Consider the following 18,694-nt stretch of genomic DNA (forward strand, 5'->3'; position numbering starts at 1 on the left):
CCCACCAGATTTGAAAGTATCTTGTCCCCTTATTGGTCAGATACCAGCCAGGTTACCTGGGCTTCTTAACCCTTTACAGGTAAAAAGGATATTGTGCCTCTAGCCAGGAGGGATTCTATAGTACTATATACAGGAAGGTTGTTACCCTTCCCTTTATATTTATGACACCTCCCCTAACAGAATACCCATTAGCCCAAAAGGAGATGCACCAAGTGGGAGCCAGGGAACCATGAGTAATGAGATTGATTTTGGAACAGAAGCTCCTGGAAATAACCCCTTCTCTCTCAGGCAAACATTGCCACAGTTTCACTAGAATTCCATTAGTATCATTTCCTTCCTTCCCGCTGTGTAGTTATGATGCACACAGAGGTGTTCCTTCTGTTTAATTCACCGATGCTATACTTCAAAGTTTGCAGCATCAAAATGGCTTCCTTGGTAGGATAATGATTCTATAAACAATGGACTGTCCATCACTAAATAAATCAATGCAGAGGAAACATTTCTTTAAAGAGGAAGCTTCAGTTTTACACATGTATGCTTTTTTTCCCAGCAAGGAAGCACCACCTCAGCTACTCTTTGACCTGCACGGGTCTAGATATCTACACAGCAATTAAACACCTGCAGATGGCCGATGCCTGCTGACTTTGGCTAAGGTGAGGTTTAACTGCAGTATAGACATTTGGGCTCAGGCCCAAGCTCTGGGACCCTCCTCCTGTATGGAGATCCCAGAGCCCGGGCTCAAGCTCAAATGTCTACACTGCAGTTAAACAGCACCTTAGGCCGAGCCCAAGTCAGCTGATGTGGGCCAGCTGCAGGTGTTAATTGCAGTGTAGACATACTGCATGGGGTCAGACAGACTTCACAGGTTGCAAAGACTGTGCTCTGAACTGTTAAGGCAGCATTTCCAGTGAGCAAGAACACTGAAATTGGACAATTGCTAGAATAGTTACAACTGTGCAATTACTTTAGTCTGCACTGACAAGTGGCAATGGTTGGTGATGTGGCGGCTTCACCTGGCTCACAGCAGGGGCAATATTCAGGCAAATGCCTGTGGGATGTTGATAGCAACTGTATGGTATGATGCACATGTGCTGAAGAATTGCAGTGCCAAAGTTCCACCATGTAAACACATCAAAACAAATACTTATATACATAAGTGATGTAAACCAACATTTTGCATGAGAAACCTTCAAGAAAGTTGGCATTTTGGATAACACCACAAACAAATCTTATGGTGTTGTTCTGCTAAATTTAGTGAAGGGTTATTTTGGCACTGAAACATGAATTTTCGTTCTGCAGCTCTCTCACTCAAGTATATCTGAGCAAAAGCATGAATAAGCTATTTTTCATTACTAAAGAACAAAGTGAGACACTCCATTCTCTTTATACTCTTAAAGAATCTGCTTGTCCAATCTTTAAAGACAGGCTGAAAGAATGGCAAGAATGGCAGAGTACAGAGATAAAAGTGTTAAATAATGTTGCTTCTCTCAATAGAATCCACTTCCTAGGCTTGCAGATCTGTCAATGTGTAAGATGATAAAGCGTTTGACAATTTGAAAGCCCAAGCTTTGCACTTGTATAGTCTCACAACAAAATGTCTTAACAGTTTGAAAGTAGGGTTTTCCCTTACAGATTTAGTTTTGCAAGTGAGTGTAATGGATACCACATGATTAAGTTTATATTTCTTTTACACAGTACTGTGAATAGTTTACTGGTGGTAAAATGCACCAACAAGATCTCTGCATTTCTCCAAGAAACGCTACTGTCCAATCAGGTTTTACACTAGTACACTAACTTCTTAAGCACGGATAACAAGAGTCCATGAACTGCTACTATGCAACCAATGGAGAAAAATATGGTGCAAATCCCCCCCAAAAAACCCATGAACAAAACAATAATTCAACATCAAGTTTAATCTATCCATCCTATAACTTTAATATTCGCTATTGCCAACTCCAAGCATTCAAAAATTGTAAGACAGATACACACAGACCCTGTGCAAATCTTGACTTATGTCAAAGACCTGGGGGGAGTTTTTGTCTTTCATTTATGGTTCATATTCATGTTTCCCCATGAAGGCTAGAAACTAACTTCTTTTTTTAAGATGAGAACTGACATTCTCTCAGGGTCCTACAGCTGTAAGTAGCTCAGGCTTTAAGACCACCAAGTATTGCAAGACTCAGAGCTGGCAGCCCTGATCATTCTATAGTTTATTTGTTTTATACCAATAATTTTAATATCTACTGTTATGCTGGGGGTTGGGTGAAACCTCCTTGAAGTTGGTGGGAGTAACAGCTTCCTTCATTCAAAGTAACTGAGATGCAGTTAAGCTCCTTTTTATTTTATTTTTTTTTTTTGGGGGGGGGGGGGCATGCGGGGGGGAGGAAGATAGCTGAAACAACAGTAGCCACTGCCCAAGCCACAGGCTACATGCAAGAAGCTGAGCTATGAAGGTGGAGAGATTTCACGGGGAGCTGAATGTGACCGAACCCATCACATGGTTCACAGAGATGCCCTTGGGACAGTCACCTGATGTGCTGAAATTATCTGAGCCCATTTTCCCTGCCAGCTTGGGACTCCAGAACCCTGCCTCGTTGAGCCAGACACACTAGCTTTGGCACAAGGAGGGAATCTTTTGTCTCTCTGGGTCCCCACCTCTTCTTCTAAATGGAAAAGTATCAGATTTAAGATGGATTTCATCAGGTGACATGGTCACATGTCCCTGAGAGACTTTATTCTTCATTACCCCAGGGCTGGCCACAGGTACACAGGAAGGCTTGCAGGTAAATAAACCCATTCACAACCAATTGTCCTAGTCAATGGGAGCCATCAAGATTCTAAGCCACCATTAATGGCCCACACTTTGCATAACTGCAATAGGACCTCAGAGTTATACTTCATATTTCTAGCTTCAGATACAAAGATGATACATCCATACAAACAGGATGAACACACTCAGTAGATTATAAGCTTTGTAATGATACCTCACAAGAGACCTTTTGCTTAAAGCATATTCCACTTATAAATGTGAATATAATGTAAGCAAGCATATTTTCATAAATCATATGGAGTGCAACATCATAAACGGAAGGCTGGTGGGGGGGTGGGGTTTGGCAAGGGGAGTACACTTTTGAGAAGCTGCAGCTGAAAACAGAGGCAGGCAGAAGGCCACAGACAGCCAGAGATGCACTGATAATGTGATCAGAGAGAAAGCAAAGAGGTTTTTGGGTGGAATGCTAGCTGGACAAAGAGGCTTGAAAAACTGAGCAAATAAACGGTCTCCTGCTTGATTCCTACTGTGTTCAGGGAAACATGACTTTATGCATTGTTTTGTAAACAAACAGGATTACATTAAAGAAGTCTCTGCCTCCATCAATTTCTCCTATGGAAACAATCTGCAAGACCCAGAATATTGGATAAACACTTGGTCATAAAAGGGGGTAACAATCCATACTTTATTAATTTAGAGGATGACTTGCAGTCTGGCCTCACAGGAGAGTGATGGGACTGTGAATGTGCCAAATCTGCTTTATTCATTTTCAGCTTTGTGACTAATGGAAGTGGAAAAAAAAAATATCTAGAAATTTCCCTGAATTACTGCCAGGTGAAAGAGTACTTCAAAGACTTCATAGAGTACATTAATTTCAGTACACCTGAAAACTGAAGTGAGAGGAGGAAAGTATTTTACATGAGTGTTTGGGATAATCCAGTCCATGCCAAATGTGTCAGATTTACTCTGAGGTGTTATGGGTCCCAGAGATAAGTATCTGCATTTGTAAAATGAGTACAGAGCACTTATGTTCTAGGTACTTAATGTTATATTTAAAGTAACAATAACTCTCTGGCTGAGGTTATTTAGCACTCCATTTGGTAGAGAACTGTAACAAGGGAATCCATGTCCCTGCTACTCCAGAAGTTCCTTATTCGATGTAAGAGGTGTCCCTATTAATATATAAAGTCAGTCACTTTCGATTTGGTTTTATTCTACACAACCCTCCTGTAGTTAAGTTTCTTCTATAACAAGCCCCCCTTCTTACTTCAGCATAGTCCTGCACCCCCAGTCTCCTCTATCTTTGATCATCCGCTTATTATTGCATTGCTATGGGTTCATCTGTCACTATGAAGAGTCACTTTGCTGCCTCAATACATAACAGCCAATACTGCTGCAGGTGAAAAAAGGCAGAGAGAGTATCTTGAGTTTTACTCAAAACACATGACAGGCACCATCTTGTCTGATATAAGAGGGCTTGAACCAGAGACCTCCAATGCTGAACACATAAATCACTACTGCTTGAACTAGAAGAGCCAGGTTCTACTGCTACCGGCTGTAGCCAGCTTGCACTTTGTGAATTGAAACCAGACAGGGAGGCATGCGCGTGCGCACACACACACACACACACACACACACACACACACAGAGTCTTTCCCATAATCAAATGTGGGCCAAAGTTAGACATTTGGACAGGTCAGGTTTTTTGTTTTTTTTTTTTTTTAAAAAAAATACAAAGTAGATCAGCGCTAATTTGGTCTCTAGTCTCACAACCTAAGGAACTATGGGAAATTGAATTATTTCAGCCCACAATTCATTCTTTTTAAAAACTAAAAGTTTGATTTTGTCACACTTCTTTACGTAAGACTAGTGTCACCACTTAGATTATAAAAATCAAGGACACTGGCAAAGTAAGTATTTGGGCCAAAACACCTTCAGAAAAGTACTAGTAAACTGAAGTCTGAGATTTCAGGTAAAATTCTGAAGGTCTACAGCAAGTATTTGGATTACCTATGGAACTTGGTTTCAGCTCCCTTTTCAGACAACTGTAATTACAAAGTAATTTTTCTGACAATCTCGAAGTCCATTCACAGGATACAAGAGGTTAACAGCATCCCCAACTTTCTGTAGTTCAGCTTCAGGCCATTTTGTTTCTGAGCTACTGGTGTGACTTATCTACAACTTAGTCTCAAATTCTACTCTAACACCTACTGCAGACAGTTCTAAAATATTGATTTCTGGTGTTTGTGAACATCTTTGATAAAGCCTGAGCCAGTTTACAGGTATATGAGAGTATTTTGCCGTAAGCAACAGTCGCTGATACTATACTCACACTTTGATAAAAGCCACCCCCACACCCAAACAAATATTACCTGCATTACATGCACAATCTGGAAGAGTTCACACCTATTCTATGGAAAGCTTAAATATTCTGATAATTAAGAGAGATAAAGGATAGTATTCCTTCCAAATGGATCAAAACTTCTCTGTTAGGGGGCAAAAAGCCTCATGTGGAATGTAGCATTAAGGAGTTCAGTCAGTCTGACAGTATTAAGTACAAAAGCCAACAACAGGTATTAGTCAAGTATGGCAAGTCTCAGACTTTATGCTACAGACTAGTCCCTTTTGGATAAGACTTCCAGGTTTTCTGACCTAACCAAAAGGTACTTTGCGGGGGCAGGAGGAGGGTGTTGCGCTCACCTCTTGATGATGGTGCATTACAGCTTCACTGTTCAACACCCTGTTCACGTAAAAGCAGCCCAGATGGTCTGTTTAGAAAGCAGTTCAGTTGACAAAGTTCCTTTAAGTTTCATGCCCCTGCTGTAGTCACACTAACTTTAAATATAGGAAGACATCTCTGTACCCATTGCCTCCTACAATAACAGCAAACAAACCCCACAACTGAATCTAGACTCCAGAGGATCCTAATTCTTATTAAGGCAGGAAAAGAGGCAACAAGATATCCCAGTGCAATTCTACGCTCTTCAATGAGCTGCTACACATGCTGTCTTCTTACAGTATATGAATTACACAAAAGAAATAGTTGCCACAGTGGGCTGTCTACTGTAACCTGGTATCAGACTTCAGGCAGTGGCTATGCTGATCTTTCAGAGGAAAGTTTACCATTCCAGACTGCATATGGCTAAACAGATAATACTTATTACAGTAGAAGTTCTTCCTGATTCCATCTGACTTGGCTTATTTAATCAAACACCAGAACCAACACCCCTGGAAGTTTTTACTCTAGCTAACAGAGCTACAGATACTATGAACCCAAGTTTTGTTTGTTTAGTCTTCAGCTATAGTATTTATCCAAATATCTTGCTGCAAAGCACTCTTCAGGTTGCACTGCACTGACAAATAATTTGTGTTAGCTTTTAAGTTCATGGCTTTTACATGTCATTACATATCTGCCTTTTTTGTTATTGTATGATGGCATAGAGTAGGGGTTCTCAAACTGTGGGTCACGATCCAGTTTTAATGGGGTTGCCATGACTGGCGTTAGATTTGCTGGTGCTTGGGGCTGAAGCAAAAGCCTGAGCCCCACTGACTGAGGCCAAAGCAAACACTTGAGAGATTATTCTACAATTGCAGTCCCATTAGCTACTGTTTAAACTATTTCAATACTGATCACATTCAGTAGAGAAATAGTTTAAACTGTCACTTTAAATGATCATTTGGTTTGAATTACCCTGTTGTGTGAACTTCTCCATTCATCTCCTTGCAGCTGAGTCAAGAAGATCTCTGTTTGCATGCTGCTCAGGGGTAGAAGCTTCTTTTAAAAGAGAAAGTTCTATATTAAGGAACGTATTGTGTAGCCAACAGAAGATGTTGAATGCATGGGGCCTATGTTAACAAGTGATAATTTGAATGAAAAAAATTAAACGCATGCATTTCAATACTTGGTAAGTGTCACATTCCATCAACACAATTTTCAGCTTTGTGTTTTCCAGTGTATAAATAGATATACAATGCTTTGCATAAACTGGAAGCCTGCACTATATTATTTAAAGAGGGTCATTTTTAAATTGTTTGAAGCAAGATCTTCCAAAGTGACAAAGATCATATGAATATCTGAAGCTTGTAAAGAGACAGTACGAGTACTTTTTTCCATCCACACCCTGTCATAACAAATGAACAATTCACTCAAAAAGCCCCCTCCTCCCCCGCCAAAGTCAGTAAGTTGTAAGCAAGGCTCAAATTGGAAGAGTAGTAGTATTCTTCTACCTGAGATGCCACTCATGGTAGATTGTGCAGATAGTGTTCAAAATATTACACTTGCTATGCTAAACTCCTTTGGTTGCCTCCCCAGATGCGGTCTGAATATGCCTACGAACTGAGCCAGATTAAGCTATAGGCACAACAGACATATAGCTTTCCAACTTCAAGAGTCATGATCAGGTCGGGATCTAAGCTTGCATTTGGGGCTAAAACAATCTTGAACTAGAAGCTGAAGACATAATTCAGGTGTAACCAATGCAGTAGCTTCTAAATCCAGCCTCCAACAGAGGGAGAAGCAGCAGCCACTGGAGCCAGAGAATAAACCGTCTAGCTTCACATCCACCACTAGAGCAAAAAGGACCTCCACTACTATTGGGGGGAAAATGGGGGGATAGAGAGTTACCACATTATGTTTGTCATAAATATAAAGGGAAGGGTAAACACCTTCAAAATCCCTCCTGGCCAGAGGAAAAATCCTTTCACCTGTAAATTGTTAAGAAGCTACGATAACCTCACTGGCACCTGACCAAAATGACCAATGAGGAGACAAGATACTTTCAAAAGCTGGAAGGAGGGAGAAAAACAAAGGGTCTGTGTCTGTCTGTGTGATGCTTTTGCCGGGGACAGAACAGGCATGGAGTTTTAGAACTTAGTAAGTAATCTAGCTAGATATGCATTAGATTATGATTTCTTTAAATGGCTGAGAAATTAAGCTGTGCTGAATAGAATGGATATTCCTGTCTGTGTGTCTTTTTGTAACTTAAGGTTTTGCCTAGAGGGATTCTCTATGTTTTGAATCTAATTACCCTGTAAGGTATTTACCATCCTGATTTTACAGAGGTGATTCTTTTTTTACTTTACTGCTATTAAAATCCTTTTTTTCAGAAACTGAATGCTTTTTCATTGTTCTTAAGATCCCAGGGTTTGAGTCTGTGGTCACCTATGCAAATTGGTGAGGATTTTTAACCAAACCTTCCCCAGGAAGTGGGGTGCAAGGGTTGGGAGGATTTTTGGGGGGAAAGATGTTTCCAAACAACGCTTTCCTAATAAATAAACCCAGATAAACGTTTGGTGGTAGCAGTGGAAGTCCAAGGGAAAAGGGTAAAATAGTTTGTACCTCGGGAAAGTTTTAACCTAAGCTGGTGAAAGTAAGCTTAGGAGGTTTTCATGCAGGTCACCACATCTGTACCCTAGAGTTCAGAGTGGGGAAGTAACCTTGACAATGTTAAATTCAGTTTAAGCAGGATTTAAATCTGTTTAAGTGCATCTATATTAGGGTTTTCCACTGGTGACTGGAACTGATGCATATTTTTGAACAGACAAACTCTTGGGTTCTGTTGGACCAAAGGATGGGGAACAAATCCCCAAAGTGAAGATCCAGCACTAAGAGCTCTTCCATGATTTGTATGTTTGAGGGAACTTTTAGCTCAAGGGTCCCAGCTGAAACCTAGAGTGATAAAGCATGGAGAAAGGCAGCCTCCAAGTTATGAGACTCAAATCATGAAGGGCTGGGTTACATTAAACCCATTGGCTTGAAGTTAGTCTTTCACTGGTCTTCTCCACTTGTCCTGTAACATCCACCACCTGCTCCCTAGCACTGGGGCAACATTCCTCTTGCTGGGTACCCGGTGTCCCCACTTTTCATATCCTTCCTCAAGATCTACTTTTGCTTTGCTTGCCGCTGTATTTCAGATGCCCATCATAAATTGATTGGTCTGTTATCTGCTTAACCCACATACTTCCATGCCCTAATTTACCTCTACTATTGTCTAACTTCATACTCTTATTTGTATTTAATCTTTTCAAGAGAGGGGTCATTCCCTCTTGTCTCTGAAGTGCCATGTATATATGGTACTCAAAAAAAAAAGTTAATAGACTACTACAGCCATCTTCTGGGCTCTTACAGAGTAACACTGGAGCTACTCTAATGTAGTGATAGCCTGCAGGCTATCACCTTACTATATGGGATTAACCAGCGCATACATTGCCAACTATACCTACAAAAAACAATACCAGTGTGTACTAGCCACAAATGATACCAGCACAGTATCAGTGCCAAACCAAGACTTGCAAGTAGTCAAGGAAACTTGAAAACTCTACATACTGCCACAGTTTCCTGGCCACAACTGTCTCAATCTTTCCTAAAAAGAAAGAGGAGACAAATTTGGCAACATACACCACCGACCCACCTTAGAGCTACCCTTAAGCTATTCTCAGGAGAGGCTAGCATTGCTCTTCTGAAAGGAGACACAGACAGTTTCTCCCCACTCTAGTTTCACTTGCCATAAGTGATCATGGTTGATGTTTTAAGCACCTCCAGAACTTCTGAGAAAAAACTTGCCAAAAAAAAAATCCAACCAAAGCTGACTTTGCATTTGTTCCTCTCCTAATCACACCAGCCTACAATCCACAAACTTTATTCATAATGTAAATTAAGGACGCATTGCAAGAAACTCTTCACTCTGTAGCAGAGTTGAGACACCTTGATTTCCTGCCAGACTGTTTATCACCTAAAACAGTTCCATGAATCATGATTTCAGACTAAGGGGGGGAAAAAGGTCCCTAGCCTCCAGTACAATCCCAGCATAAGACTGAATTCTGTGATTAAAACAAGCTTTTAAGTCACCCTTACATATTACTTTAGAGCTATGTGAAACCACTAAAAGGAAATTGTGAGAAGTGACATCTATCCCCTTTACATCAAAGAAAGATACCATTGCTCAGTTATCCCAGTGCTTAAAATATCAGCTCCCAGGGAAAGAAGCTTAAAGAAAACCTGTTCTGGTTTTCTGTTTGAGCAATGTTTAGTGTGTATATCACAGCAGAAAAGGCCTGTGCTGGTCCCCCCCAGCAGCACCAGGCAATTCAAGTGCGCCCGCAATGATTCACTGGAGGCATATGGTGGTTTCAACACATTACAAATGAGGATGTCAGGCTTCAGACCAACCAGCCTCCACTGTCTTCCCAGTGTTAGGCTTCAACGTCAGCTCAAGCGGCTTGGCCACCTGCTCTGTATGCCAGAGTCCATGCCAGTCCGCTAGCTTTATAAGTTTGATCAAGCAGATGGTCTCACAAGTTGGAGATGTGTCACGGCTTCCAACTTCACCCGCCTCAATGTTGTGCAGGCTGTAATACTGGCAGGAAACCAGGCTCTCTGGAAATGGGTGATCTGAAGTTTGCACTCTATGCTCCACAAGCAGGAGAATTAATGAAATGAATGAAGCTCAACCTCAGCAAGACCAGTGATGGTGATGTGGAGGATTCCCAGGAACTCACAATACCAGCCTGAAGTCAAGACAGTGTTCACCCTCAAATTCCTTTTGGACTTCAGATGGTAAAATAAGCATCCTCTTAGGTGCAGCTGGCCAAGAGACTGAGATTGTGGGATATGGACTTAGCCACACATTTGCAATTCCCATGCTTGATTGTTGCTGTTCACCATACACATGAAGATGCCAACCCTAAAAAGCCTTCTATGTGTTTAGCTTACTGAATTATAGTATTTCACAAAGCATGCCATACTGCTGCTCCATCTTCATCTACTGGCTACCTGTCGAGTACTCAGTCAAGTTGAAGAATGGGACTGAAATATCCAATGCCATAAATGACATTACCTCCAGCTACAAGGGAAAGAAAAATCTCCGAATGTCTATAACCTCCTACAACAGCTACATTCCTCTAACAGTGAATTTGTCAGCCTTGAGAATAAGACTTGTGAGCACAAGAGATTGGGAATGAGTTAACAATTCCTCGTCAGCTGCCAAGAACCCTAAGAGTACAGAATGACCACAGAACCCACCATCTTCAAAACAAGATGCAAAACACAAATGGAAAAAAATTAACAAAAATCCAAGCAGCAAGTGTAACTTTATCATTGTGGTATGAGTACAACACAACATCTAAACATGCAATAAAAATAGTGCTAAAGCTAATTTGTTGTTGATCCAACAGGACCATGAGTTTGCAGGCTTTCAAATGAAGGAGGCGTAGCCCCTCAATATAAGGAGCAGATAAGACTTGGCAGAGGCAGTGTTTGCTATCTAACAATTGCCAGCATCTTCTATGTCTTTGCCTGGTTTAACTTCAGCCATCAAGCCCTCATCCAAGCCCATATATCACCTGAACCTGTTGGAAAAGGAAAACAAACCAAGTTTCATCAGCATGCTGATGTTACTATGACCCTTAATGCCTCAATCTCCCCAGCGCCCTGATATACAGGTTGAGCAGGAGAAGCAACGGAACCCTGTTTGACACAATGAGGAGTCTCTAGTGAATATGCAGCTCCCAAGATATCTTTCAAAGAAAGGAATGCAGACTCCCTGAGCAGCCACACATGTAGAATCTAGGAGGTATCCGCAACATTTTGCGGTCCACTGTATCTATGCTGCAGAGAGATATTTGAACCGTCTCCAGATTTCAATACTTGGATACTGCTGGCAGGGCCTTCTCAGTGGAGGAATCTCAACTTATTGCTTCCCAAAGAGCCCAAGATTGTTGGCCTCAGAACAGCATAAAGCCTTTGTTTGAGGGAGTTTCATTTAATTTCTGTGGAATTAGTTAATTGACTTATGTTAATGGACCATATTCAAACCAAATATTTAGAACATTTATACATGTTAATATATTAAGGATATACTTAAACAGGAAAGGAAAAAGCAATGTTATTTTACACTTGACCTTTGTCCACCAGTGTCCTTGAGGTAAGCAAAGAAGCCAGCACTGCAACCTTCGCTTTAAGCTGCATGCACAGGTGGCCATGCAGCCATCTCATGTGGCTAGAAGTGTGTTGGCACCCCGCCCCACGATCTGCCAGAGCCCACAGCAGCTCCTCTCTACACCAGGGACAGAAGGGGTACGAAAGCAGGGTGAGGTAGGCAGGTGCTCTGAAGGGAGCACAGCCAGCCTCCAGGTCCCAATCTACCTGTCCAGACCTACTGCCAGAACCCGCAGCATTTCCTCTTGGTGTTGTGGGGAGCCTCAAGCCAACAGGAAAGAGGCGCAGGGTCTAAGGACTTATTTATGTAGAATGGGAAAACTGTACACGGTCCAGGATGCACAGAGCTTGCTGTGGAGAGGCTGATCCCCCGGCTGGCAGCAGCATCCAAGGACTGGAGGTGCTGAAGTGAGCCTCTCCTCCCCCTCCCCAATAGCTGCTGCAGCTCCCTGCTGGGCCAGGAAAGCCTGTGCCATCACTAGGTCAGGAGTATCCAGTCCATGTGCTTCTGCCTACTCTGGGCTGGCAACTCCCTCTCCAGGGACCCCCAGGGGGGAAGCTGGGCTGGCTGTGGGGCAGAGAGGGGAAGACCCCGAGATCCCTTCCTCCAAGGAAACCTCAAACCCAGCAGGCAGGGGACAAGTGCTCAGCAGAGTTTGTAGCTGGCTTAGAACAAAAAAAGTTTAGAAGGAACACTGATACTCTGTACCATAACCAGGTCTTAATCTGGGGTTTGGGGTGTTTTTTTTTTTTTATATGGGTGCAGTAAGTCACTAGATCATTAAGTTGGTCTGTCATTACCTTCAATTATCTTTTAAATAAGGAATTCTTGAGACTCAGCAGTTGTTAAGTTCCATATCAAGTTATGTATCAGAGGGGTAGCTGTGCTAGTCTGGATCTAGCGAAGTGGCAAAGAGTTCTGTGGCACCTTATAGACTAACAGACATATTGGAGCATAAGTTTTCGTGGGTGAATACCCACTTCGTTGGATGCATGTAGTGGAAATTTCCAGAGGCAGGTATAAATATGCAAACAAGAATCAGGCTAGGGATAACGAGGTTAGTTCAATCAGGGAGGATGAGGCCCTCTTCTAGCAGTTGAGGTGTGAACATCAAGGGAGGAGAAACTGCTTTTGTAGTTGGCTAGCCATTCACAGTCTTTTTTTAATCCTGAGCTGATGGTGTCAAATTTGCAAATGAACTGAAGCTCAGCAGTTTCTCTTTGAAGTCTGGTCCTGAAGCTTTTTTGCTGCAGGATGGCTACCTTTAAACCTGCTATTGTATGTCCAGGGAGGTTGAAGTGTTCTCCTACAGGATTTTGTATATTGCCGTTCCTAATATCTGATTTGTGTCCCTTTATCCTTTTACGTAGGGACTGTCCAGTCTGGCCAATGTACATAGCAGAGGGGCACTGCTGGCACATGATGGCATAGATTACATTGGTGGATGTGCAGGTGAATGAACCGGTGATGGTGTGGCTGATCTGGTTAGGTCCTGTGATGGTGTCACTAGTATAAATATTTGGGCAGAGTTAGCATCAAGGTTTGTTGCATGGATTGGTTCCTGAGTTAGAGTTACTAAGGTGCGGTGTGTAGTTGCGGGTGAGAATATGCTTCAGGTTGGTGGGTTGTCTGTGGGAGAGGACTGGCCTGCCTCCCAAAGCCTGTGAAAGTGAGGGATTGTTGTCCAGGATGGGTTGTAGATAACTGATGATGCGTTGGAGAGGTTTTAGCTGAGGACTGTATGTGGTGGCCAGTGCAATTCTGTTGGTTTCTTTCTTGGGCTTGTCAAAAACCTGTCGGAGAACACTTCAACCTCCCTGGACACACAATAGCAGGTTTAAAGGTAGCCATCCTGCAGCAAAAAAAACTTCAGGACCAGACTTCAAAGAGAAACTGCTGAGCTTCAGTTCATTTGCAAATAAACACTAGAAGGTGAAATACCATCAGACATTATTCTTCCTTTGTAATAGCAAGAATGTAATACAATTCTAGTAAAAAGTATTTAAACACACTGGACTAATGTTAGCATTAATATATAAACATTGCTTTAAAGAGAGACAGTTATGAGCTAATATTTCCTGATACAGATTAGCAAGATGTTTCTCACTGTTTAGTAATAGTTCCCAAAATTAAAAAAGCTCATTTTTAGGATGCATTAAAAAAAAGAAAAAGAAGAAGCGTCAAGACATTGGGATACACACACACTCTTCTGTCCAAACAATCCACAGCTTCTAAGAAAAACCTGGCTCAACACCACATGATTAAATTCTGCCCACCTCTCTCTCAAAGTCAGAAGTGAAACCACACTGGATCAGAAAGAACTGAAGTGAGATTGCCAAAACAAGCAGAACATTACAGAGATGTTATTGTTTTTCAGTGACCTCATTCACTAGTCTTGGTTTCACACTAAATAATTTCTAGATGTCCAAGACAGATTTTAAGTCTTTAATATGTGCAATACAAAGCCACCCGTCTTCTTCCTCAAAACAGTGTGGGAGCCATCAGATATGCAGATAAGACAATTGCTTTCCTCAGGCAATTGGGTTCCTCAACACAAGAGCCTTAGACTCCCTTATTCAAGAATCATCTTGACTTAACATGATCACCTTTGAGTCCACCTTTGTCTTATGACCACATACATCAATACTCCAGCCCCAGGTTCAGTATCCATGTCAAAATCTAACCTAATCATGACCAACGTGACAGGCAGCGAGGGGTACCAGACCCACCTTTCACAGGCTCTAGTCTTTAATATACATATTAAGTTGCCTTTCTGGAACTGAGGCTAGAGATCAAAAGAAGAGAAAATGGCTGAGGGGACAATATTATGGGAGCACAGAAGATATTCAATGACACAACCCATCCCCCTTCAGGATTTCTCATAAGCCTTATGACTTAAAGGGTTGATAATAGCAAGTACTGTCGTCAGAGAGTTTAAGGGCCACATAGACTGCCTTCTTAGCCCTGAGCATGTAATGCTTCTATAAAGAGATGCTTACAGTCCAGGTGTTTTTTCTTGGGCCCCATCACTTCATGTGTGGTTGCTTTGCAGACGGCTCTGGCTACAGCTGATCCTGTAACGCTGTACTGAGCAGCTGCGATGCGATCTGTCAGCGTCTGACCCGACATCTTCGACTAATGTTAGTGCTGCTGCCTCTTCTGCAAGCGGGGAAACACAGAGGAGGAAGGGGATGTTCCGGGTTTAATGACAGAGCGAGGGAGACCCTGTCCTTCCAGCACCCAGGCCCTTTCCAGCAGGGACAATCCTTCCTCCCTCACCCCGTTGTGTAAGCGTTACAAGAGCAGTCAAGAGAAGCTGCCCAGGGTATTTTAGACACTGCAGAAGAAAAACCAGCACACCCATAGCGCATCATCCCCTCCCCACCCCACCTCTAACCTGCGCCCTTAGCGCAACACCATCGCGGTGAACAGCTGCTGCCGAGCGGGGCCCACCTTCCCCTCCGCCGCCAGCCCCACCGATGTGGGGAAGGGGGGAACCTGCACCCCCCCCCCCGAGACGGGGTCCCCCCTCTGCACTCCTGACAGCCCCGAGAGCCCCAGCAAGCTCCAGGGAATGAATTAGATACCCAGTGGGAGCCGCTGCTCGCTGCTACTGCAGTAAACGGGAGCTTTTCCATCGCCTGCTTCCCCGCGTCTCTCTGCTGGGAGATTATCACATCATCGCGCCATGTTATGCCCTCCCTGCGCCTCTCCCCACCCAGCTCCTCCTTTACCGCTCCGGGAGGCAAGGGTAGGCCGCCCATCGGAAATAGACACCGGCTCCCCTCCCCGCGCCCCCCCGGCCCAGCCTCCCAGACACTCATCCCCCTTCTCTCCAATGCGCCCCACCGGGCCCCTGCGCCGGCCCTAGCTCACACGCCGCCCCCAGGCCCACTGCAGCTCAGGGGCCCCCACGCCCCACGGGGGGATGCTGCGGCTGCAGCGCGCTGCCCCGGCCGCGGGCAGGAGCCCGGGCTGGGCTGGGCGGTAGCGCCGGCAGCAGCAGACCTGTCACCGCGTCCTTCTGGCTGCCGCTCCCGGGGAGGGCGCCCCCTCCTCCGCGGGGCCGGGAGAGCCCCAGGTGCTGGGCAGCCCCGCCCGCAGCGCACGGCCAGGGAGAGGCCGGAGCTCCCGCGCCCAGGGGCCGCCGCTATGTCTAGCCTAATCCCCCAGCGCTGCTGCCGCCGCAGGGATGGATGGATGTACCCGCCCGGCGCGCCGCCCTCGCTGTCTCCGCCGCGCTCACCCTCCTGCTCCTGCCGGCCCCTCCTCAGGTTTGTGGCTCGGCGGAGTCAGGTGACCCGGCGCGGACAAACCGGGACGTGCGGTCCGCTAGGTGCCGTAGGGGGAGCGCCCCCGCGCCGCGCTCTTAAAGGGGACACCCCGCAGCCCGCAGCGCCAGCGCCCAGCCAGCCCCCGCCCCCAAGGTGAGCTCCGAGGCCGGCACAGCCCCTCCGCCCGCTCCCGGGGCGGCTCCCTTTCAATTCCCCTCGGCTGGGTGCTTTTCTCCCCGGTTGCTTCCCCTCGTTTCTTGCACCATTTTCTCTCATTTGCCTCCGCTCCCTCCTTGCCCGATTTGCCTCTTTCATCTTCTCTCTGGCTCTCTCGCCCTTTAAATGGGGGTGGGATATTTTTCAATTTGGAGCGTTTCATTGTTAGTTTGCAAAAGAATTAGTATTTGAAAATAACTATTTAATGTGGAAATATATTTGAATTCCAGGCCCCTTTGAGGATGGTCAGGTTATATTTGGTTCTCTGACTTCCTCTCCCCACACAAGAGTTTTTAAACTACCAATATTTAGACTGCCAATTTAAGCCCCTTACAGCTGCTCTACAATTACCATAAGAATGGCCATACTGGGTATGTCTACACTATGAAATTAGGTCGAATTTATAGAAGTCGTTTTTTTAGAAATCGTTTTTATATAGTCGATTGTGTGTGTCCCCACACAAAATGCTCTAAGTGCATTAACTCGGCGGAGTGCTTCCACAGTGCCGAGGCTAGCGTCCACTTCCGGAGTGTTGCACTGTGGGTAGCTATCCCACAGTTCCCGCAGTCTCCGCTGCCCACTGGAATTCTGGGTTGAGATCCCAATGCCTGATGGGGCAAAAAACATTGTTGTGGGTGGTTCTGGGTACATGTCATCAGGCCCTCCCTCCCCCTGTGAAAGCAAGGGCAGACAATCGTTTCGCGCCTTTTTTCCTGAGTTACCTGTGCAGACGCCATACCACGGCAAGCATGGAGCCCGCTCAGCTCACTGTCACCGTATGTCTCCTGGGTGCTGGCAGACGTGGTACTGCATTGCTGCACAGCAGCAGCAACCCATTGCCTTGTGGCAGCAGACGGTACAATAGGCCTGAAAACCATCCTCATCATGTCCGAGGTGCTCCTGGCCACCTTGGTAAGGTCGGTCAGGAGCATCTGGGCAAATATGGGTGCAGGGACTAAATTAGGAGTGATTCGACCAAGTCACTCTCTTTAGTCCTGCAGGCAGTCCTATTGTACCATCTTCTGCCGAGCAGCCAGGAGATGTGGATGGCTATCAGTCCTATTGTATCATCTTCTGCCAAGCAGCCAGGAGATGTGGATGGCTTGCAGTCCTTCTGCACCGTCTGCTGCCAGCCAAAGATGTAGAAGATAGACGGAGTGGATCAAAACAAGAAATAGACCAGATTTGTTTTGTATTCATTTGCTCTCCCCCCCTCCCTCCATGAAGTCCTGCCTGAAATACAAGAGGGAGAGTTAGCTTAGTGGGTTGAGCATTGGCCTGCTAAACCCAGGGGTTTGAGTTCAATCCTTGAGGGGGCCATTCTGTGTGACAGTTGTTTTTGTTTCTCCTTGATGTAAAACCACCCCCTTTGTTGATTTTAATTCCCTGTAAGCCAACCCTGTAAGCCATGTCGTCAGTCGCCCTTCCCTCCGTCAGAGCAACAGCAGACAGTCGTTCCATGCCTTTTTTCTGTGCAGATGCCATACCACGGCAAGCATGGAGCCCACTCAGATCACTTTGGCAATTAGGAGCACATTAAACACCACGCGCATTATCCAGCAGTATATGCAGCACCAGAACCTGGCAAAGCGAAACCGGGCGAATAGGTGACGTCAGCACGGTGACGAGAGTGATGAGGACATGGACACAGACTTCTCTCAAAACATGGGCCCTGGCAATGCAGGCATCATGGTGCTAATAGGGCAGGTTCATGTCGTGGAACGCTGATTCTGGGCCCAGGAAACAAGCACAGACTGGTGGGACCACATAGTGTTGCAGGTCTGGGACGATTCCCAGTGGCTGCGAAACTTTCGCATGCGTAAGGGCACTTTCATGGAACTTTGTGCCTTGCTTTCCCCTGCCCTGAGGTGCATGAATACCAAGATGAGAGCAGCCCTCACAGTTGAGAAGCGAGTGGCAATAGCCCTGTGGAAGCTTGCAATGCCAGACAGCTACCAGTCAGTTGGGAATCAATTTGGAGTGGGCAAATCTACTGTGGGGGCTGCTGTGATGCAAGTAGCCAACGCAATCAAAGATCTGCTGATATCAAGGGTAGTGACCCTGGGAAATGTGCAGGTCATAGTGGATGGCTTTGCTGCAATGGGATTCCCTAACTGTGGTGGGGCCATAGACGGAACCCATATCCCTATCTTGGCACCGGACCACCAAGCCGGCGAGTACATAAACCACAAGGGGTACTTTTCAATAGTGCTGCAAGCACTGGTGGATCACAAGGGACGTTTCACCAACATCAATGTGGGATGGCCGGGAAAGGTATATGACGCTCGCATCTTCAGGAACTCTGGTCTGTTTCAAAAGCTGCAGGAAGGGACTTTATTCCCAGACCAGAAAATAACCATTGGGGATGTTGAAATGCCTATAGTTATCCTTGGGGACCCAGCCTACCCCTTAATGCCCTGGCTCATGAACCGTACACAGGCAGCCTGGACAGTAGTCAGGAGCTGTTCAACTACAGGCTGAGCAAGTGCAGAATGGTG

General features: G+C 45.0%; 1 protein-coding gene across 36 annotated transcripts in view; it reads right to left on the minus strand.

The window, feature by feature from the left end:
* The window catches only part of SNAP91 (synaptosome associated protein 91), a 134,394-nt gene extending 118,285 nt beyond the window's left edge, over positions 1–16,109 (minus strand). For 31 of the 36 annotated variants that reach the window (XM_043542606.1, XM_043542604.1, XM_043542598.1 and 28 more), the window contains exons 1-2: positions 15,953–16,109; positions 14,706–14,865 (exon numbers count right to left, since the gene is read on the minus strand). In XM_043542606.1, the coding sequence (XP_043398541.1) occupies positions 14,706–14,835 (130 nt within the window). In that variant the 5' untranslated portion in view covers positions 14,836–14,865; positions 15,953–16,109. Of the gene's footprint in view, positions 1–14,705; positions 14,866–15,293; positions 15,369–15,714; positions 15,869–15,912 lie in introns of those variants that run through there. The other 5 variants (XM_043542605.1, XM_043542608.1, XM_043542576.1 and 2 more) reach the window with 4 other exon arrangements.
* Between the last annotated feature and the right edge of the window lie 2,585 nt (positions 16,110–18,694).

This window comes from Chelonia mydas, chromosome 3 (assembly GCF_015237465.2).
Source record: "Chelonia mydas isolate rCheMyd1 chromosome 3, rCheMyd1.pri.v2, whole genome shotgun sequence".
NCBI classification, from domain to species: domain Eukaryota; kingdom Metazoa; phylum Chordata; order Testudines; family Cheloniidae; genus Chelonia; species Chelonia mydas.